Source organism: Glycine soja, chromosome 10 (genome assembly GCF_004193775.1).
Source record: "Glycine soja cultivar W05 chromosome 10, ASM419377v2, whole genome shotgun sequence".
Classification (NCBI taxonomy): domain Eukaryota; kingdom Viridiplantae; phylum Streptophyta; class Magnoliopsida; order Fabales; family Fabaceae; genus Glycine; species Glycine soja.
This window is the reverse complement of record NC_041011.1, coordinates 48,355,466-48,380,085: the sequence shown is the minus strand read 5'-3', so window position 1 is coordinate 48,380,085 and position 24,620 is coordinate 48,355,466. Positions and strand designations below refer to the sequence as shown.

The 24,620-nt window shown below is 28.8% G+C and overlaps 2 protein-coding genes across 4 annotated transcripts; one reads left to right on the top strand and one right to left on the bottom strand.

The window, feature by feature from the left end:
* Positions 1-8,572: 8,572 nt before the first annotated feature.
* LOC114370733 (ethylene-responsive transcription factor ERF027-like) lies at positions 8,573-10,061 on the bottom strand. Its single transcript, XM_028328126.1, has one exon. It carries the CDS (start codon positions 9,844-9,846, stop codon positions 9,229-9,231), a length of 618 nt encoding a protein of 205 aa, XP_028183927.1. The 5' UTR covers positions 9,847-10,061; the 3' UTR covers positions 8,573-9,228.
* A 10,572-nt stretch (positions 10,062-20,633) lies between these two features.
* On the top strand, positions 20,634-24,308 carry LOC114369915 (traB domain-containing protein). 3 transcript variants are annotated; one of them, XM_028327191.1, is made up of 7 exons: positions 20,634-21,106; positions 21,810-21,925; positions 22,004-22,092; positions 22,194-22,268; positions 22,846-22,953; positions 23,281-23,382; positions 23,745-24,308. In XM_028327191.1, the coding sequence occupies exons 1-7, from the start codon at positions 20,709-20,711 to the stop codon at positions 24,012-24,014; spliced, it is 1,158 nt and encodes a 385-aa protein (XP_028182992.1). In that variant the 5' UTR covers positions 20,634-20,708; the 3' UTR covers positions 24,015-24,308. The 3 variants fall into 3 exon arrangements, with proteins under 3 accessions (XP_028182992.1, XP_028182994.1, XP_028182995.1); XM_028327193.1 differs by having other exon boundaries at positions 20,635-21,106; positions 23,287-23,382; XM_028327194.1 differs by having other exon boundaries at positions 20,742-21,106; positions 21,797-21,925.
* Positions 24,309-24,620: the final 312 nt, after the last annotated feature.

The window sequence follows — 24,620 nt, the reverse complement described above, 5'->3', positions numbered from 1 at the left end:
TTAATTCTTATGTAATGTTTAATACACATCATGATACAAATCAAATAAGAATATGGTAGTGGCAACAATAATATGTAATGGTAGTGACTATAGTAATGTCGACAATGATAAAAGTGATAATCATTGTGGTGTCAAAAATAGTGGTAATGCATTGTGGTAACGATGAGATGATGATTGTTGTAATAATGACAAACAACTATCACAAGAATGACGGCCTGGTGATAGTACATGCGAGTGATGACCACGACAACAATGATGACAATAAAGATAATGATGGTGTTAACATTTATGTCATCTCTGTCAACCATTATCATTATTATTATCATAAGCATAAGTATTACTATTGCTTTACTTGTAATTAATTTTGAATTAATTATCGAGTAACTGAATGAAAGTAATAATATGATTATACGCAACTAAACTAGTATAATACCGGACAAATAAAGCTCTGATATCATTCAACTAACTCGAGAGAATAGAATAAAAAGGAAACAAGCAGAGTAAATTGATAAATAAAAAAAGTTAGAAAATAAATGTAAAGAATTGTAAAGCCAAAATAATGCCCTGCTTGGGAGTCCCAAAATAGCGTGGAAGAGAAACTGAGTGGAGGGAAGTGTGGGTACGAAAGAGCAATTCCATCCTTTGGTATGTGCAAATACATAAGAATTTTTTGAAAATTTTGTTCGGCCTACCTTACAAATATCATTGTTACAGAAGGTTACAATATTGCCCTTCATTCCTCGTGACTCTCGTGCGCCATTACCTCTCACACTTTATTCATTTTTGAGCTGCTCAAGCAATTATTTCTCACATTTCAATGTTATCTTCCAAAGCAATAACCGATTATGCTGCATGCATAATCATTTATGCTCATATATATATATATATACATATTACATTGTGTCTAACTTGGTATTATTGTCACGTCCCAACGATATTGGGAGTACTTGATGGTGTGAATATCTTGAAGTATTCGGATATGACACTTAACTAGTAGAATCAGTTGGTCTATAAGTCGACAAGGTGGCTTGGGTACTAGATAGACTTATCATGATGGGTTGGCTTTTAGATATCAAATGAGTTGGATGATCTATGAATCACACTAGTTATTGGACTCTTGATTTCAAGGGTGAGTTAGTTCTCTTAAAGTGAGTTTGAGAGTAAAAAGAAAGATAAATTTTTAAAAATTAATGTGAATTTTACACATTTATTAATTTATTTTAATTTAAATTATTTTCTCCACTCTACAAAACTCATCCTTAGGGCAGAGTCGATCCTATATTAATAAACCTCTCGATCTCTTGTATCTCTCTTTCTTGAAGTCTAATTATAGTGATACTAATATTGTATCTTTTTGGTGCAATTGATATGTTGAATTTGGAAGATCGAACCTCTCATATGTCCCTTCTATTGAAGCACTGTGTGAGGATTGACCGTACAATAGTCCCGTTAGATTTTTCTAGCACACGAATTAAAAAGAAGACGACGACAAAATCCACTAGGTACAAAAGTAATAACTGATTATTAGCATCATCCCTATCATTATTAAAAATACACAGAAAGAGAAAGAGAGCAGTGAACCAAATCTATACATAGCCGTGATGTGAGCAGCGCAGTCCTTATCTTTTCTTTTCTTCAATTATGTGTCGTCAGCTCGGCCAAACATCTAATCAACAACGAATAATTCTTAGAAATTGTTCAAAACCTGTCAAGTCAAGGACTCTTTTCAATGCCATTTTATTTCTTAAATAATTTTCAATGAATCATCCAAACAAATACAGTATCTTTTTAAAGAGAAAGACAAATCCAATGCCTGATTGCAGTCAAAAAGAAAAAAAAATGGATTTTATTATCTTGTTCTCTCTATTGGTTTGCAACTTTGCATATGAATAGAGAAGGAAATATAAAATAGTGACCCCCATTGCAATAAGAATATTTATCATTTATCATTTTAAAATTTCCTTAACAAATATTTTAATCCATCTTTTACTGTTAATGTTATAAAAAAATAAAATAAGAATATCATAATCAACTCTAATGTATAGTTTCAATCGTTGCATCACTAACTTTGTTCTCTTATTTCTTAAACCTCTCATTCCCATCACATATTCACATTTAAAATCTGTTTGTTATGATCTTCATAAAAGAATAACTTTTTTTAAAATATTATATATACATATATATTAAAAGTTTTTCATGGGTTTGTTTTATATTTTTTAAATAGTTAGAAATTTAAAAAAAATGACTAAAATCAAGAGCTATTTTGAATAATTTCTTACAAAATCAGTTGTTTTTTATTTTAAAAAGGTGGTTTTTATAATTATTATTATAATCATAAATAAACAAATTAAATTCTATTTTTTTAAATAAGTTTAAAATAATCACTCATTAGAATTTTTTAAATACGTGACTCATACAGAGAAGTGAGACAATCATTATTCTAACAAGTTTAACAAGAGAAAAGGTTATTACACACATACGGATCGGACAAGATGACTTTACAAAACTCATAAACACATTGTTTTACTTTTTAGTTATTTCAACCTGACAAAAAAGGAGTGGGACACACCATAACGTTAAACAAATAAGTGTGTTATGTTTCTGTAATTTTCGTTCTATTCAGTTGACACGGCCAAATATACGAGCTTCATGTTCGTTCATCAACCATGTTTGCTTTGCCCCCTTTTCTTGTCTTTCATTCTTTACTGTAAAATGATATGTGCACGTATTAGAAATTTTACATTTTTATCACACAAGATAGTTAACCTTATAAAACTCATTACCAAATGTGCCCAACTGGGAAATCACGAATGCTGATGAATAGAAAATGTCATCAGATAATGTAAGACTGAAAATTTTAGTATGTGCAAATATTATTTCACTTTCTTGTGTAATTTCTTCTCTCTTTTTTTGTATATACGAAAGCAATTATACATAATTTATTGAATGACAGGTACACTTTATAGCATCCTCTCAAATGGAAAACATAAACAGGGCGTCAAAATGCAGAATAACAAGCAATAAGACCTCAATCCATACAGTTTTTTGGGATCGTAAAATTGCTCCTGTATTTTTTATTCGGTCTAATTTCAAGTTTTTAGTTTAAAAAAAAAGAGTAAATAGTATATTCACTTATATTAAAGAAATTTTAGATAATCGTCTAAACACAAATTAAAATATATATTAAATTATCACTTTCCCAAGGTATATAGGAGCACAAACATTTGTCGAGAACCCAAAGGAAATACTGTTTGTATTGATTTTTTGCATGAAGTATATATATGGTACCAATTTATCAAGGAAGACAAGGCATAACATCACTGAGGGATCCGTGTTGAAAAATTAATGTTCCTACAAACAAAATTAATCATACTCATAAAAGATAATGAGAACACAATAAAAATTACATTGTAGAAAAATAATAATAAATACAATAATTTAATGTGATTCGATAATTTTTGGCTATGTCCACGGAACTGTCCAAAAAGATATTTTACTATCATATGATTACAAGATTGTAATTCATTTCATATAGTGTATCACTCTATAAACTTAACACACAAATACATTTTTTTCTCAATAAAGTAACTTTGTTTCACAATCTATCTTTTCACACACTTTTATTATGTAGTGTGTTTTTCCACTAATTTTTTTCTCTATTTATAGTAAAGATTGTTACCAACTATAATAAATAAGTTCTCTTAGAAATTGAAACAAAAAATAACTCTCAATGCATCTATTCAATTAAGGTTTATCTAATAAAATGTAATATTTTATTTTACATTTAAGTTATTTAAATCTTAGTGATAAAAATCAAATTTCCAATATACATGCATCTTATCTTTTAACTTGAAACTCTATAATCGGTGGTGTTGAAGCTCGAGAATCTTTCTCAAACAAGTGCGTCAATGTTCCGTCACTAACTAAAACATGAGAACCCTTTTACACCATTGCATCTTTCTTGCAACTAAGTTCTGTATTACGACGAGTCTGCAATGAAAAAGAAAAAAACTGTCAACATTGAGCTTACAACTACATTGTAAAGAGGTTAGGGATGTTTATAAACTCAATTCATTCAATGCAAAAATGTAAAAATGAAATCAAGAGAGTGAAATAAATAAATCTAAAAGAGAGAAAACCAAAAACTACCGAAAGTTTTGATTTAACTGATAATACATGAAAGTTTAATTCTTCATTTTTGAACTCCCAACAAAAGTTATAAATAGTGGTCTGCTTTCGCATAAAAATAAAGGTTATATTTGATATTAGAGAATTATAAATTTTATATATCGGGAGGGATAATAATCATAATATCAATACCAAATTAAAAATAAGTTTTAATAAATTTCTATACTTTGGGGGCAAACTTTTTAATTAATGAGTTGTTTTCTATATGTAATTACTTTAAAATATTAAAATTGAGTAATAAATATTTTTTACGTAATTATACTGGGGAGCAAACAGATATTATTTTTATCATACTTTGGAATGCTTGAGTACATTAGTAATTAATTGTTAAACACGTTATGAGTTGGTTATTATGTATTGTATTATAGTATTGTTGTATTATTAATTTATTGATCTTAGGACACTTATTAATTTAAGTCAACTAAATGTATAAACCTATATCTGTTGTATTAACCCGAGTTTTATAATTAAAACAAAAAGAAAAAGAAAAGAAAAGATGGGACAGATGAACATTAGAATCTCCCAAAAATCAAGACAGTAGAATGATCCTCAATTCATCCCCCACTATCTGTGATGACACTCTTTCCTTTTAAGTGGCTAATCTAAACCCAATACAGATTAGAATCCTTTAATTAGTGGCTTTAGGGCAAAAATGGAAAAGGGAATAGTTGCCTCTAAGCATCCTTACAAATTGAAAATGCTTTTTTCTTTCTTTCTCAGTAACCTCCAAAGTTTAATAGGTAGAGTGTGCATGTTTAGATGCAACCTTGTAAACTTGATTTTAAATTATTTTAATTTTGTGGAATTAATTTTTATTTTTAAATAAATTTGAAGTAAATTAATTTTAGTAAATGTAATTTTTGAATATGTCGATAAAAACTACTTTTAAGTGTGTAATTATTAAAATGATATGTAAATATTATTAAAGTAATATTATAATACGAATATATTTTAGTCAATGCACAAAGTAATTAACTGGTTTTTTCATCACATAACAACAAAATACTGTTTCAATATATTTCGAGGTAAAATTATTTCTTTGCCTATTTATCAAACATGGGCACAACAATTAGACCCGTTCATTGAATGTGATTAATTCTACTTAATTGGTTTTTCAAACACGTTGCTATAATTAGTTGTATGGTTTTCTCTGCTTTCAAATCATATGTTACCCAAACAACCTTGTATAGATTAGCCTAAATAACTCAATTGATGCCTTTAATTATTTTACTATTAAAAAAATAATGCTCATGGAGTTGGGAAACCTGAAAGTTGAAACTACTCATTGTACACTGGACGTGCCACAAAATTGATTGTAAGAGAATTTCGCTAGCTACCTGCGACAGATGACTTACCAACCAAGTGAAGTCTGTCGTTGCCTTTCAAATTAGTAATCAAAATTGAATGTTCTAAATTTTGGGTTTCTTAATTATCGAATATCAATCCTACACCATATATTAATTAATATAGTGTCTGTAGATATTGTTGTAAAGGATTACCCCCATTTGGTCTTCAATATTGTTCTTTTTCAAAATATTATCATTGTTAACAAATGAATATTAAAAAGAATACCTTCCATTTTATTAAACACTGTATAAGTTCTGATGGATTCCTTAATATCTATCTTGACCATAATAATTAAAAATAGAAAGAAAAAAAAAACTCAATACACATTCAAACGCTGCTTCTTGGCAATTCTTTGTATGGAAAAATTGGTGATAGAGAGACAATTGCTCTTGACTCGATCTCACCTTCCAACTTTTCCATTTCTCTTCAGCAAAGTTCAACAGGTAAGACCTTCTGCGCATATGAAAACAAAATAGGTAAAGTGACAAATGAATTTTCCTATAAAAAAGAAGAAAAGACCCTAAAAACTCAACTGAAATAATACTTGTTGAAAAGAATAGCCTTTACGTAATCCGGAATGAAACTATAATTCTTTCAAAAGTCTTGATCATACATAAAAATAAGATTCTTCTGAAAACATTAAAAGAAGGGAGAGGGAGGGAGGCGGGGCCACACTGCTATTTTCTGCAATATAATTTGACATTGTTAGTTATTTACATTCAACTATTGTGAATGAAACTTAATTATTCATCCTTTTAAATGAATGTTTGAATTGCACTTGAATATTTTTTTTTAAGAAATAAGAACTATCTTGAACATTTAATTTTCGTTGAAATCAAACAAGTTAAGACTTTTTTTTATTAAAACTATATAAAATAGTCAACCAATTAAAATCCATTTTAGATACGAAATTTAAAGTACTAATTACAATAATATATATATATATATATATATATATATATATATATATATATATATATATATATAACAATTTATGATTAAATTATAATATAAAAATATTTATATTATCAATATATTTTAATTAAATTTAAAATTAATGTTAGTCATAATGAAACTGTCTGAGTGAGTTTTTATCATATGGTCATGCACTCTTTGGGTAAAACTAAAGTTTCTCACAATGTGAAAATAGTATGCTCACTTTGGACAGAAGAAGAAAAATTGACAATGTCATTATATTATATTATATATATATATATATATATATATATATATATATATATATATTAAATTATAAATAAGTTATTTTCCCCCACAGAAGAAATGACTGTCATATCATAATGAGGATTGCCATTTTTCTGACTTAATATTCTCTTTTCTTTTCTTTTTTTTCCTAGATGCCTTCCGTGCATAAATTAATCATCATTTCATTTACACATCTCAACTCTACAAACTTCCCACAAAACAAAACAAAAAACTCAATTCTACAAACAACACTAATTCTATATCTAAAAGTACGGAGTAACAATTTTTCATTTCAGCAAAAATATCCTTCCTACTAATTAATTTCCACCAAATATCCTTTCTAATTAAATTATAAATCCCGAAACTAGTATTCTCAAATTATATTGTCATAAAAGAATATCTAAAGAGCATAATATAGCGGAAATTAAGAAAAAGAAACTAAACCAAATTAATTAATTTTACACTTACACAGTTGTATATACAAGAGCAATCTTCTTCAAAGTTTCAAGTAAGGTAAAAACTAGATGACTTTCATTGGTTAATCATCTGTTATCATCTCTGTGCCGATCTCTAGTAACTGATCAACAAATTACGTTGATACCATTTTCATAAAGAAACTAAACATAATGTTGTAACTTGGTGAATTTGGTACTCACATTTCGTCCTTATCCCAATCAATTTTTATTTTTATTTTTCGATAATGAGCCAAATAAAAAATACTATATCCTAATTAAACATTCGAATAGGTAAATATAACAATTGCAAAAGAAAAAAAGTCACTGTTCAAATAGAGGCGCCTTGGTCAGATCATCAATATTATCTAGCATTCTGTCATAACCGTCGGCAGAAACTTTGCATCATGTCGGCAAATATTGACAATGGAAGGCCTCCAAAAGGTAAATGCCTATCATAGACCAGAGTGCTCGATCTTAATCCATGTTCCATTTTCCACTGCATTTATAAACCTTGTTCTAATTCAAGAAAATCCTTGTAATAGTTGTACTCATGGTAGTGGTCAGATGTCAATGAGAGGGGATCCCATAACCAAAAGAAAAGGAGTGATTGTCATTTTTCAACCGTTATTGATGCATATCATCGATCAAACTTCTTTTTCTTATAATTGTCTGGTCGTTGGTCAAGGTTTCGGTGAACCCAGAATCATTTAGGGATTGAATCCTACTTATCAAAAGCAGAAACAATATATAGTAATATACTATAAATATATCAGGCTACCGACATGAACATGATGGATATCTTGCTAGGGTACTAAAATATCTTGTTCCACCAACACACACACCTGAAACAACCTCTAGAATTAGATCGATATGATATTTAATGCCAAGAAAATCTCTCTTGATTGCACACCATTGAATGAAAAAGAGGACAATCATTGGTTCTTCCAATCTTAGCATCAAAAGAGAGACGTGTTACTTAGAAATTAATCATTTCCTAATACCTGTTTAAAGAGAAATTCTATAATACCCTCAGAAATTTAAGGGTTTTGATACTAGTTTTGAGAAACTCTTCCTTGATGTGTTAAAACTCATTCAACTATTGATTCAAAAAACAGCTGTACTAAAACTCTTAGATTTCTCTATCTCTCCCTTAGAGAATGTCTAATGTCTCCATTAACCTATTTAACTAGTGGCTCAAAAAACAAATTTACCAAAACCCTTATTTCTCTTCCTAGCATATATAGCAACTCTCCTGTTTAATGCCGATGCTGCAGTTTATAGTTTGATATATATGAAGCAAGTTATGATAAGCAGAAACAATGTGTGTACGGTAACTTTTGGCGCCAGCCTCCAGCTATACATATAGCACAAAGAGAATAGATACAAAAGTCATTTGTCATATACTATATATCATTCTCCAGAAGGGCTTAGTTACATACATACGAAAGATCCTGAAAACTTCTACAAGCTGCTAGCACCATACATCTCAGCAACAAACAAACAAACTGCCAGAAATAGTATTTATTTCATTCAATACAAATATGTCGCAAAATTACCCAAAAGGGCAACCAAACCCACGCATAAAATTAAATCGTCTATGTAATGTATTACCAGGGACTAGGGAGAAAGAAAGAAAGACCCATGATCAAAAGGAGAATCCTTCTAGCTAGCTAGGTTCCCCAAACTGATTAGACCGTACGGAAACTACGGAACTACGGATCTAAGACACAATGGATCACATAAACCAGCGATGATGAAAGTTGACCTTATTTCATTCCATAAACACCGCAACGCAACCTTCCCAGCAGTCACCAAAACCGAAATCAGCTTCAACCAGAAAGAGGGCAAACCAAACACAAACACACTCAAAGCATTTTTCTTTTGTACGAGACCACAAGTATTCCCACAATCCCGTTATAAAGCCCTCCTTTCAAATATTTAACAAGGTTGAACATACATAATCAAGACTCGAACTTTCAAACAAACACAAAACAAATTACCATACTCACTCACTGAACAAACAACAAATCAGTGATCAAAGGGTATAACTCCAAAGGTTATCTCCATCAGAATTCCCAGGCGAATCATCTGAAGAATAGGAAGTGATCCTAAGGGGACTAACCTGCATTCCTCTGGCCATTTCATCGAGCAAATTCGGCATGTTCAACAACTCATCCTCATCAATGTACTCCTCACGCCTCTCCGATAACCCTTGCCCGCCATCATCAGGGTTTACCGTTTCCTCACTCTCCTGCGGCGCCCTCACGATCCTAGCCTGCGCCGCGGCCGCAGCCGCGGCGCGAATGTCCGTGGAGGACAATGAAGCAGGAATAGGGTACGACAGTATCGAATTAGGGAAGTTGACGGGCGTGTCGGGACCCTTCAACGCGAGTGCGGCGACATCATATGCCGCCGCAGCCATTTCCGCTGTCGGGTAAGTCCCCAGCCAAATGCGATTCGTTTTACGTGGCTCCCTTATCTCCGACACCCACTTTCCGCTCCGGCACCGCGTCCCGCGGTACCGAAAGCCTCCAGAGGGTGTCGGAGACGGAGATGATGTCGTGGGAGTTGGCGAAGAGGAGGAGGAGATAGCCAAGTTATCAGGAACTTGTATTGGTGGGGGTGGCACGTTTCCAAAAGAGTTGCCATCCATGTAGAATTAGTAGTAGTAGTAGTAGTATTGTAGGCACAAAGAAGGAAAGAATGAATGTGGTGGCGTTAGTTCGTTGTTGTTGTTATGTGGAGGTGGGGATTAAGGAAATTGATGAAAGTGGCTGTGGTGTGTGGTCGTTGGTAATAATTAAGGGTTTTGCTTTAAGAGGAGAGAGAGAATATTTTGAAATGAAACCTGAAAGTAATGGTTCTTTTTCTTTGGGGAGGGGGTTAATAAGTAGTAATAAAAGGGAAACTCAACTAGGCATGGCAAGTGGGTTTAGTCTCATTTTGCCTCTAGTTTCTAAGCCTTCAAGTCCTCTTTGGCTTTGTCTTCCATTTTCATCGGAATTCAAAAATTAGAGTCATTCTTCTCCAATTTTGTTGCTGATCTTATCTTGCTCTTTTAATTCATAAAAAATGGAAAAAATATGATAATTGTTTTTATAATTGGAATGAATCTATTATATGTTAAATTATTTTACCTTATTTAATTTTGGATAACTTAAAGAAATATTCATCATGAAACTTTGTTCATTAAAATTGAAATTTCAAATGTTTAACAACAAATTAAATAAAAATTATTAACTCTTATTTATTTTTTAAGCTCAACATAAAATTAAATAAAAATTATATAAAATTATAAGTAAAATAATAATTTTATATATAAAACAAATATTAATTCATTAAAATTATAAAGCTATAATAATAATTTAAAATATTTATTATATTAGAATAGGAAGGTATGGAAATCAGTATATCCGATCCTATTTTTGAACCTAACTTTCTCAATAGAAAAAAAATAAAAAATCTAAATCCGTATCTAATCTGGATGCACTCAATTTTTTTGGTCAAAGTCAAAGTGGGTCCGAATTGATGCCTATGTGGACGAGTAGACTTCCCATGCCTAAATTCAACTGAAACTGAACCAATGGGATAAAGCGTGGGAAACTCGCGGAAGGGACTTTAATTAATGGGATAGCTTTGCTATGCTACACTCCTTTGCGTACGTATACGGATGTTGGTAGTTGGTATGGTATACTACTACGTCAAGTTGAGGAGAGGCCACACTATGAACACGTATTAGGCACACAATTCGCAGCAACAAATTAGTAGCTGTTCATTGGGAGGATCATGGATTTCACTCATTTTTTACACATGGGGATGGGGTCTCTCTTTATGGGTATTAAATATTAATGACCACATGCATTTTTGTGTACTGCTACACGAGTCTCACTACCTTTTCTTACCCTTTTTCTTTCATATCATACATACAGTTATTCAATAAGTGTATAAGTGATCGAGTGTGTTCTGTGACGATGGATCAGTTAAACGCACCCGTAGAAAAGAATAGATACAATTTTGGTTTTGGTAAAGTAAAACCAAAGATATAACTTGTCAATATATTCTTTCTAAAACAAGTGATGTACATGAAAACTCATAATTGTTAATATACATTCATTTATATTTTAATAAATATGTGTGTGTTATAAAATACATTCAATTTATGATTTGTTAAAATGTCATTTTTAAATAACAAGTGAGATTATATTTACATAAATTATCAAACATGTAAATTAACTGACGTATAATTCTTTTAATTTAATTAGATGTCTCAAATTTAAATGTATGAATTAATTAATGTGAAATTATTTTAGGTTCATCCCATGTTTTTCTTTAATAAAAAAAAACACTTATGCACACACACCTATATATGAAATGTATTATGAAAGATGATAACATATAAACAAATTTGTGGATTATAATTTTGTAAAACAAATTTTCAATATGCCAAATCAATTATTATTTTCCATAAATACTAGCTTACCCAATGACAATGGATAATGAACTTCTATCTGCATGACGAAATTAATTAATAAATGTAATACTCCATGATTTTTGTCATTAATTATTATCTACCTCAAAAGAACCAAGACATCAAATCTTGATAAAAAAAACAAAATAATAAATAAAATGAACAGAAATATAATTAAAAAGACAAAAATTATTGACATAATAACACAAAACATTCGTCACTAATCATGTAAGCTAAAATTTTTATCAGAACTTCTTTATAAAGTTAGGAGGTCACCTGTCTTTGGTCAAATTAATTATTCAAGCTTTTTCTACATCTAACCTTTTGCCGTAGTGTATTGCATTTCTTCTTGTTATGGTTGTAACCATACTCTATGTATAACATTGTTACCCTAACACAAAATTGAATTACCTTAACATCTATAACATTGTTAGTATATAATCAAATGTGCTTTGAGTTCTATGTGAATTGTACTCTGAGTTCTTTGTGAATTGTCAAGTATTGTCTAATAAAGTGCCACTAAGCTTTTAAGCATGATGTTCTGGGCATGATCCAACTTCTAGGTAGCACTAATCTTTTAGGCATAAACTTCTATACATGCGATTGTTGTATGAGGAAATCATTGAGAGAAAATAATTTTTTAGTGAGCATTGTATTTTATTTTTTGTGTTGCAAGTAAATGGCATCTTCTAGTGATGATCATACTCCCCGTCCTCGAAACATTGGGGACAAATAGCGCACATAGAAAAACTTACTTAAGGATGAAGAGTGCACAAAAGAAAGTTCTTATTTAGAGTTTGTAAGCCATGTGCAGTAGGCCTAATTAATTTTTATTTGTATTTGTATTAGTTTTAGGAAGATTTGTACACTTGAATTATGTGTGTTGAGCTTTCGTTGAACTTATAGGCAGATTGAAAATCCATCTGTCCACGTCACTTTTTTAATTAATAATTACACCTTTATATTTTTCTAATATATAAATCTCTTATTTTAAATAAATGAAAATTTAAAAACCATTTACGGAGCATCGAATGAAAAGTGATCATCCCTATATCTCATAGTCAACAAGCTCGTTTTTAATTTAATCGTAAAAATGAACTCACATATTAACCATAAACGGATAGACAAAGAAAAAACTACATAAGTATAAACGGACAGACAAAGAAAAGACCATTAAGGAATCCTAAACAAGTCGATTCATACTAAATTATTTAAAGGGTACTCAATCATATAATTATTATACCGTTGTTCGCAAAAGCGAAATATCTTTGGGAATATAATTTTTTTCTCTCTTTTCTTTTGGGAGTGCGGTGAAATCATAAAAAATCTGCACTGTACATTTTGCGATCATTTTCAACTTCTGTAATTGGTTTCTGAGTTTTGCCTCCCTGGTCCACACATTATGCATGGATAGTCCCATGCCCATGTGGAATATGAATATCCCTTGTCCCTAACAACTTAGCATTTCTGGTTTCACCCGTAGTTTAATTTTCACTTTACAGTACTGTATTCATTCTATATAGAATAGAATACTATGTACAAAACAATATTTCTGAGTTATGGAAAATTATTATAAATCATAAAATTATTTTTTTATGAGTATTTAAGATAATTACATGTTAAAGATTTTAATTTAATATCACCGAATAAATTAAAACAATCTTACATAAATTAATTCATGTTTTTCATAATACAACAAACAACAAATCGATCTCTTATTGTTCCGTACCTAGTGTCCCCTTGCCCATACCCTAATCACATGGATACATGTATATGTTTATTTGACATCAATTATTTCATGTTAAGATGGAGGGCCACCCCCAAAATCAAGTGAAAGAAAGGACCAAAAGAAAAAAAAATTATTGGACAAGCAACCTGCGACCCCCACAGTCTTAAGTATCTACAAAAAGTAACTGAATCATATCTGCAAGAGTTTACCTTTTTATATATATGATTTTTTATTTCGTTTAATTTTTTTATTAAATTGTTAAAGAATTTAATTATTAAGATTCAAATAATGGTAAGGAATTTGAATAATTTATATGAAACTATATATTCAAACTCATTGTTATCACCACTACTACCAAAAATATTATGTATTAAATGGTTTAATTGTAACAATTTTATTATTATTGCAAAAATCTATTTATGGTCAGATAATAAAAAAATACCAAAATTTATTTAAAGAAGAGTTATATCCTGAATTGAATGGTTGAATATATGAAGAACCAAAAGCCAACTTAGCACTATTGCGTTCCAACCAATCAGCACTTATATTGTTTTGTCCGTATGCGTGTGCACGAAATCTCTATCAATTGCTAGTTTGTCCAATTTTATTTTATTTTTCTTTTGTCTGACTTGATGTTTTGCTTTTAGAACATTGATGACAGTATAAAAATAGTAAAATAGATTTGGAGAGTGGAGTAAATCTTTATTTATGGAGAGAATCGATCCAATCATTTCTGTTAATAGTGTGTTGCACTTACTGACTGAGCCAAATGGATGCCAAATTGATTTCGCATTATAACAAATATATTCTTGTATTTTACATAATATATTATACATTCATTTCCCATACTTTGGTATGTTTTTAACCTTAAAATTTAATATTTTGTAATGGTATGGGTCTAAGTTATAATTTTTTTAAAAAAATAAAAAAGATAACAGTATAACCATTTGATATTTTTAAATTTTAAAATAAGTTTTTTATGCAAATCAATATATATAAAAGGTTATTTATTAATCTTACAAATTTATATAAAATTATGTATTGGTTAAATTATACAATATCCTGTAAATTATTCAATATTTTTTTAATTTTTGAATAACTATGTTACAAATAAAAATAAGTAAAATAATTTTTACATTTGATGAAGAACATGATAAATAATAGAAATGACAGTCGTGAAATAAGAGTTGTGAACGGTTTGAGTCAATGTACATTTTGCCACTTTTTCTCCTTATCTCAGTCTCAAACAAAAAGATGGAAGAAAACTAATTTTATTTTTATTCCCATTTCTGAGTGTCATGACTTGATCCAGATCGAAAGAGCATTTGATAGGTTTGTCAGGAAAAATTAGTTCCCATGACATTTTGAGGTGTAAGTTATAGTTTAGTGTTGTCTCAACTTAGTCCATTTAAGATATTTATTAAATACTTATTTTAATTATTTATTGGTTAGATCATATAATATCTTATAAAATTATTTTTTTCTTTTTTAAAAAATATTTATTAAATATTTTTTATCAAATAAATTTAATGATTTTTTTTAAAGAGTGTAATATTTAAGATGATAAATTATTTATATAATTAAATTATTTAACCGAGTAGTAAGATATCTTTTCGTTTGAATATTGTGAGTGGAGAAAATAAGTTCTATGATATCTTTGTCTTCTCAAACCAATCAACACAATTCAATTCAGTTGAATCCTGTACAAAAAGTAACAATTAATTTAAAAAATATTTTTTAAATTACTAATTCAAAATAAAGAAGACATACTTTTTAACACACTCCCCTCCCCCAAACTAGTAAGGACACACAAAAAAGATATCGGTGTCTGCCATGTTAAATTGCCAAACTGATCAATTGGTGTTTCAATAATGTATAAAGCCATATTTACCTGACTTCTGGGCTTTGACCAGCAATTATGTGCTTTTGGACAATATTAAAAAGGAAGAGACATTTGACCTTGACCTAATTATCTTTACCCTGAAAAGCATAACAGTAACTACAATTTCGTATATTTTTGTACGTATGCTCTACGTTAAATGGGAGAAAGTAGTATTTTTTTTTTTACTCAAGTGTACCTGTGTATGCCTGTGATAACCTATATAATTATGGAAACTTTTCTTATCTGCATCTGTACTGAGTATTACTCCCTTCCACCCCTCCCCGTACATGTTTCTTTATTGAGAAGATTAACTTGTTTAATGTAATCAGATTTTGTATGCACTCTAAATATAGTAAGCATATACTGATTTAATAAAATAAAGGGTCAAACTTACTAATCAATTCGCACTGCTAAAGAAATCAATCAATCAATAAAAAAAATTGATATGACAATCACGATTTCTATATATATAAAAAAAAAACACGTTCAAATCATATTTTAATATTCGATTTTAATTTTTAATAATAAAAACTGAAATCATATTTACATACGATTTTTTAGTGTAATAATTTTCTCAAAAATAAATTCATGCTTTAAAACATGATTTTTTTCATAATGAAATCAAACTTTAAAATATAATTTCTTCATTTTTATAATTTTTTAAAAATATACTTATTATGAAAAAAATTATACCATTATGGTGCAAGAGCCACCATAAAAAATGATGCTTCCTTTGGCACAACCAATAAGGAAATAATTATTCTCCTTACAGTCTTGAACATCATCCATCTCTTGGGCATCTCTTTTTTTTTTTTCATTCCATGGTGCTTTTTAAAATGATTATTGTAACACTCCGATTAAATTACACTAAAATGAGAAAGATTTAAAATTCGTATAAATATGAGATTGTCTAATTGAAAATGACTTAAAAGAATTGATATACTATTTATATAAATAAGATTTATTTTTTAATAGTTTATCACTTAAATAATTTATATTTAAATGTGTTTGACTTAAAATAATTATGAGATAAGTAATATTTTAAAAAAATTTCCAAAAAGATGTGAATGAAAATAAAATACACTAACAAGTTTTATATTCATTTGTGGAATTAGTAATTGATCTTGGGAATAAACAGAATTGATTTTTGAGGTTTTGAAAAATAATAACTAGGAAGAATTTTCAATAATAAAAAATTCTAACTAAAAGTGTAACGGCGGATTGAAGGGGTTACAATTATAACTGCAATTCTCTTTGGAGCACAAATTTTTGTCTCTGTGTAAGAGTGTAACCTTCAACAATCAGCATCTTTCAAAGCTAGCTTGATTTTCAATGAAAAGATAAGGGAAATATAATATATAATACTCTTAAAATATTGCTTCAGTACGTAGCTTCTCACTCTCTAATTCTGATGTACTCTGTCAACTTCTCCAAAGGTAGAATGTTAAAATTTACACAAATGGGTTAGAAAAAAAAAATATAAGAATGGGTAAATTTTGAAAATATTATAAGATATAGATAAATTGTGTTTTAAAATACGATTTTAGAAAGTTAGAATTTTATAGATAAATTGTGTTTTAAAATACGATTTTAGAAAGTTAGAATTTTATTTTTTTTTAAAATATCGAAGTCATATTTTAAAATACGACTTTAAATATTTAACATTTTTTTATAAAAACCATATTATCATAAATGACTTTAGTATTTTTTTCTTTTGTTTTTTTAAGAAATAATAAAGTCGTAATAACAAACACAACTTTAGTCTTTTTTTTTTCTTTTCTTTTTTTATTTGAAATACGAAAGTGGTGTTTATTTTTTTATGTAATAGGTGCTTATGTTGTATATTTGAGATATGTTACAGGTATAATTGTATATTATTTTTATTATTTTATAAATGTGACAATTATCTAATGAGTACTTTTTTATTTGTTGAAATATTAATTATTTTTTAAAAAATAGTAATAATACAAAAAAATGAAAATTAATCATAGAAATGTAAAATTAAGATGAAATATATTATAAATATGTGGGAAAAAAATTATTTGTGAAAGGATGTCTCACATGTTGATCTTTTTGTTTATCTTTTTGGTCTTTCCATACATTGATATTGATTTGATTTAGTTTGTCTTTCTTTTGTTATACAATCACACCAAGTAAATTGTCTTTCACTTGTATGTGTTGTCTTTATCCTAAGATTCCATGTCTACATATTTGTCCATGTAAAAAGGACACCAAATTATAATGCATCTCATCATCATCATGATTATGACTACCATCATTATTATCATCAACACTACCATCATCATCAATTGAAAGACCAAAACTACAAACAAAAAGATTAACATGTGAGACATCATCCTCCATCAAATAATTTTATTTTTCACATATTTGTAATATATTTCATCTCAATTTTTATTACATTTCTATGATTAATTTTCTATTTTTTATATTATTACTATTTAAAAAGCATAATTAATATTTCAACAAATTAAAAAAGTACTCATTAAATAATTATCACATTTATAAAATAATATAAATTATACTTGTAACATATTTCAAATACACAACACCAATATCTATTAAATAAAAAAATAAACACCACATTCATATTTCAAATAAAAAAAGACTAAAGTCTTGTTATTATTACTTCATTATTTAAAAAAACAAAATCAAAAAAATACTAAAGTGATTTGTGATAATATAAATTTCATAAAAAAATATAAATACTTGAAATCATGTTTTGAAATATGACTTCAGCATTATTTTTTAAAAAAATCTCAATTTTTTAAAGTCGTATTTTAAAATAAAATTTCTTTATTTAAAACATGACTTATTCATATTCGATAATATTTTTAAAATATTTTTCATTTCTTTAATTTTTTTAAATTAACCCATTTATGTAAATTTACCAGCTATGTGCATTGGTTTGTCTGATGTCTTCTTTCAACTTATGCCGTGTCAGCGTGTGGTGCCAAAAGGAAGCACAGAAGTACGTTTTTGGAAAGTCACATTATTAGGAACACCTGCTCTGATATTATGTGTACTAAGTTTGCTGGAAAGCTGTGATGGTGGGTAGAATATATTTAAAGAATAATGTAAAGATATCCTTGATATATATATATATATATATTTCTTGATCCAAATCTCTAGTCTGTGATCTGTCACAAATCTGTGTATGTCCTAAGAAATAGTACGTGCAAAGGCACTAACTTTATGTTCATGGAGGGTATTCGCATTGAGAAGTGTGTGTATAGCGAAAGAATATGAGGTGGGCAAGCATAGGCCTAGTTAATAGGATTAAGGGCCTATAAAACATGTTATACAGTACATTTATAGAATGCAGAAAATGTTTTTTTACAGAGGGAATCCGATATTAAAACATCAAGAAGAAAATGGTTACACTATCCATATACCGTATATTTTTTCAACAAATCAGAGATAGACAAAGATGTAGTGCAGTGATATTAAATCCTTCATTTATAGGAACTATTATATTTTAGATTGAAATTCTATATATGTGGGGGGGATTCTGATTTTGTTATGTACAGACAGCAAGTTCAGCTGATACACTTGTTCTTTGAGTTTTCATACCATTATTCCTGCAGGTTCAAGTTTTCTATTATGCGTGCTTGGTCGGAGTACTGCAAGTATGCAACTTTTCCTTTTTTTTCTTCTTGTTGCTATGACGGGAAAATATAAAACATTTCTTAAATAAATTTGTACTACTAGTGATGGAAAATAAAAATGGCACTATTGAAAAAATTCAATGAGTTCCAGTATAAACAAATATTTTATTGATAGGATTCAACTGTACAGAAAATAAATTAGAAGTATGTGATGCTTCCGAATTTAATTTCCGGAAATATGAAAATTTTATATATTTTTATAATTTTAATTTTCGATAAGATGAATCCAGTCATGTGTATTGAAATGTTTTTAGAAAAAGATTACAAAAAACACAGAAAGTGTAGTTAAAAAATTGGGAGTACAAAAAGAAATTTCCATTAATAAATGGCAACAAGTCCATTTAGTTCTTTCGAATTTACCGCTCCCAAAATTCAAGAGCATGGGAAGGAGGCCTTTAATTGGTGAGAATAAACATAGAGCGCATAAGCCAGTGACGTTGTTTGGCTGTATTTTTTTTTTTCATAAAAAAAGACAGAAAACTATCATACATACGTTATCAGATTTTTCTTAAAATAAAATAAAGCTATCAAATATTTCTTTTTCCTGATATAGAAATCAACAAACTAAATTTTGTTTCTTTCAAAAAAAATAAAATTTCTATACACACGACAACTGAACTCTTGTCATTATGTTTAAGAAACTCAATCATCTAAGAATTGTGTTGGACCTTATTGGTTAAATAAATTAAAAAAAAATGAAGCTATCAAAAAAATTGTGTTAAATCTTAAAAATAATGTAATTATTTCTATGAATTGACACATATAATAAATAAATAATTATTTGTTATAGTTTCGGACACCACCATCAATCACTAAAATTGACACAAATGATTATTAATATTATTGTTCTTATCATTGTTATTGTCATTATTATCATATAATTGTAATAGAATAATTTTTTTTAAATGAGTTTATTTAGAAACTAAAAATAAATTATTGTTTCAACAAATTTTGAAACTCTCAATTAAAAATATCCCAAATAAGACCTTTAAGTTTTGTGGATAAAAAAATATATAATTTAAAGTGAAGGTGATCAATTAAATTCTTTTGAAAAAAATTAACATATAAAAATTTAGTAAATACTTTATATATACTCATAACATGATAACTAAAATTAATATATATATATATATATATATATATATATATATATATATATATTTAAAAGCAGGTATCTCCACATATAAAAGTCCTTATACTATACTAGTCTCTTGCAATGTAAAAATCATTCTGTTTTTTTTTTCAACAAAATTTTCGTCATGATCACCACGAAAAAATATTATTTTATTAAGTTTGGATCTCTTTAGCAATTGTATAAAACATCTAATTAACACATTAAATAATGAAATTAAAACATATGACTCAATGTAGAAGTTAAATTCTTTCTATAAAATTGTACCCTGGCAATACATCATAACAGATTTATAACTAACATTATACTTCATAACTAAATTCAAGTTGCAAATTTTATCAGATATGTTTTTGTTGATTAAATAAATAAATAAAACTCTTATAAAAGAAAAAAACAAAAATGTGTAGTAATTAATTCTTTAATGGAAAAAAGAAAAAGAAAAAGTTTGGATAAGACAAAAGTGACCACTGAGAAAATAAGAGGCAGCTAGCCGAAAGACGATGGGTTTTTTTTTTTTTTTGTGTGTTTTAAAGTTGAGGCTAATTCAGCGCCACAAACATTTGAATAATAGAAATATCTTATCATCATTTCTTCTGATTTGCTTCCAAGTTCCAATCCATGGAGTCCATGACGGTGATTAAATCAACCTTCCCAATTTTCATGACCAATAACGCCCCATTTTCCCTCTCCACAAGACCTCTTAGACCCATCCTGAAGGTTTCCGTGAAACCCCCACCTCCAGATTTCGATTACAGGCGAGAGATATCGGAGGAGTCAAGAGCCGCCATAGCCGAATCTCACCCGGAGTTGCTTGACCTGGCTGACAATGGGAGCTTGGTTTTGGTTCAGAAGAAGAGGTTCGGTCCTGTCCCTTCTTGGAGGACCGAATTCGTCGAACCTGAATCCATTTGGTTGATTGGAACCACCCATGTTTCTGAGGTTTCCGCTGTGGAGGTGGAACGCGTGGTGCGTGCTCTGAGGCCAGATAATGTCGTTGTTGAGCTCTGCAGAAGCAGGTCAGCACAAGCACTCATACTACATTATTATTCAGTTTCGTTGTTGAGCTCTACATAACCCTTTTTGTTTTTCTTGTTTACAAGTTATTCAATTTAAAGAAAATGTCAAAGGGTGAGGTAAAAACTGATCATTATTGTAAAAAAAAAAAAAATCATTTTCATGAGAATATGAGATATCTATTCCTCTCCTCCTCATGGGAATAAAAATGGCTTAAAACATATAAGAATGTCAAAGAGTGTAGTTGATGAAGTCATTTCCTACCCTTAAATTGATTTTCAAGAAAGTCATTCATTTTATGAGGAAAGAACAGTAAGTAGAAAAAAGTACTCTATAATTTACAAGAAACTTTGTCATTGACATGATTTGATAAGCTGTTTTTGCAATGGCAAAGAACGATAATAATGAAGTTTTATTCATTATTTTTGCAAAGGTGAAGTTGTTGTGTTATGTGAGAACTCTAATTACAACCTTGTACTATTTTAATTTGTGATTAATATAAATGTGTCTAAATTTGTTGAGAATATAAAAAACTAACCAATGATATTTTTTCTTTCATCTTTCTTTTCTTTCTTTGTTAATGGTTGAGTTTATTTAAACTTAAAAAAACAACTTAAAAATAAGAATTTTTTTATTAAGAAACAAAATTTTTTATTATCAATCCATGCACATCTTAACTTCAATCGGTACAGATTTCATTTCCAGAGCTGGGATCATGTATGCTACTGCCAATGATGAGCTTGGCAAACAACTGCGTTCTAATATGTTTTCCTTGAGTGGCACTGGCTTTTTTGGAGCTGTTGGTCGTAGCATAAACCTAGGTAAGTTCATAGTTTTTTTACATGTGTGTTATAATATCTATAAAAGAAACCTATTTATTATTTTTCTAAATATATCAGGTGGTCAAACTGCTTTAGCATTACGATTACTTTTGGCTACTTTTTCATCGAAGATCTCTTCAGATATTAATCGCCCTTTTGGTGATGAGGTAGTTTCCAAGTATATTTATAGATTTTTAGTACCTATAATGTAGTATTATAGAAGTAAAACATTTTTTTTTTACTAAAGCAATGCCTATAATTAATGCAGTTTCGTGCTGCTCGGAAAGCTTCTGAGGAAATTGGTGCACAAATAGTTTTAGGAGATCGGCCAATTGAAATAACGGTATGTACATGTTATATCATCCAACACAGATGAATGAAATTCTCTCAAGAAAATAAATTAGCTTAACACTTGTTTCAGATTTTGAGTAGTCACACCTTACATTAATTTCGTGAAGGCATATTTTTTATCAATCATATTTTTCTTTACTTAAGTAGTTTAACTTTTACGCTAAAATCAAATCATTCATGAGTTAAACTTCCAAATGACGGCAATTTAAATACACATTATGTACGAATTAAGTGTCCTTCATCATATACCTGAGTTCACATTCAATTTAGTCTACATTCCTTTTTTTTTTTTCTTGCAGTACTGTTCCCCTTGATTTCTTTGCTAATTGTGTTACAAGATTTGACATCATCAAAGATGATTGTTTTAGTTAGACAAGTTATAATGGACTTCATCACTTAGTGGTTGTACTGAATTGGTGGCTACCTGCAAGCCTCTATCCTTCATGTCAATACTTTACTTTCTCATTCCCCCGTTAGCCTTGTACTGTTTTAGCTTAAGATCGACACCTTTTATTTGATCAATAATGAATGTTATGTCAACAATATTAATAAATTAATATGTTTTGCAGCTTCAAAGAGCATGGAAGGCTATGAAATGGACTCAGAAACTAAGTTTAGTGTTATCAATTATTCGGGGGATAGCATCTTCATCTAACAGTTCTATAAATAAGCTCAAGGTTGTTTATTTAGTCAAGATTTTACTATTTTAATTTGCTCTATTTTTTCATGCTAAATAAATCCCATGCTTTAATAAATCTCATATTTTACTATTTTTAGTCAAGACTTTAGTATTGTTGTTTGTAGATTATTAACTTATTGATATAATAATATATGATGTAATGACAATGTTATCATAAGAATGTTTTATTTTATCGTTTATTTTATCTTTAGTCATTTACATTTGTGTGAGAGAAAGATGCTTAATGCATTATGATATTCATAAAATATATGTCAAAGTTTGCGATAGTAGTTATTTGAAAAACTAAAGAGTCAAATATTGCTAGTTGCAGGAAGCAAGTTCAGATGATGGTACATTTCAACTTTATGAGCAATTGAGTTTTTCATATCCTTCTTTATTGCCACCTCTCATACATGAACGAGATACTGTAAGTCTTTCTTTTTTCAATTTCACTTGCATGTTTTCCTCTTTGGTTCCTCCTAAAATAGAAACAATATATGTAAAATTACAATCATTTCAATTTTTTTTTTATAAATGCCTCATCTTAAAAATTAGTTTAGGCCTAGATAAATGTAGGAACACCTCATAGAAGAAGTTACTGCATAAATAAATATCTTTCATTCAAATTGTCTAGGAATCAAGCTGCATGTATGAGCGCATGAATAACTATCCCTTACTAAAATTATGCTACACATTTATAAAAAATAAATTATGTTACACTTGTAATATCCTTTTTGTATGTAATTGCATGGTCCAACAAATACAAGTGAACAATGGTGGTTTTTGCAGTATCTTGCATGGTCATTGAAGCGGAGCAAAGCTGTGAATAACAGTAAAAATGTTGTGGGTGTCATTGGAAAAGGCCATATGAACGGTGTAATATATGCATTGTTATCCGACACGGGAAATTTGAGGTTTCGAGACCTTGTAGGGAAAAATTCATATGATGGAGGAGGTTCAAATGGTTGGATTGATGATCTAATCAAGAGTTTAGTAAGGGACACAATCATTGGCATCCTTTTATGGGCCTTATATGAATTCATAAATGGAGGAACATGAAGCAAGCCCATTTAGTTTTTCAGTTTTTATTAGAATTTCCAAGATTCAAAAAAGAAAAGAAAAGAAAAAGCAATAGATATAAACTAAGAGATCTTAGTTGTGCATCATACCTCGCATACTGTAGGCGTGGTCATTCATTTTTATAAACAAAAATATAGGAAAAAAATCGAAAAAAAAAGGAAAGAAAGGGATTGTGTTAGATTAGTTGATGTTTTGCAAACAAATATTATGTACAAGTAAAACTTTCCATTGACTTAATATAAAGTACGAAAATATTATGATTTATATTATTTATGTAACACTTTTTATAATATTTTTATTTTTATTTATCACATTATCTCATGTCATGTTTCTGCGTTTTTATGTTGTAACTTGAATTTTTTTTATAAAAAATATCAATAATTATAATATATTACATCATAAATTATTTATCACAAATTGAAAATATAACTAGTATGGTAAGTTTGTGTATTGCACGAGATAAATATTTATTTTATTAAATGCTGCTTAATATATAACTTATATTATAATTAGAATTTTTAATAAATAAATATATTAAAATATAAATTATATTTTAAACTTATGATAAATATTTTATGTTGTGAT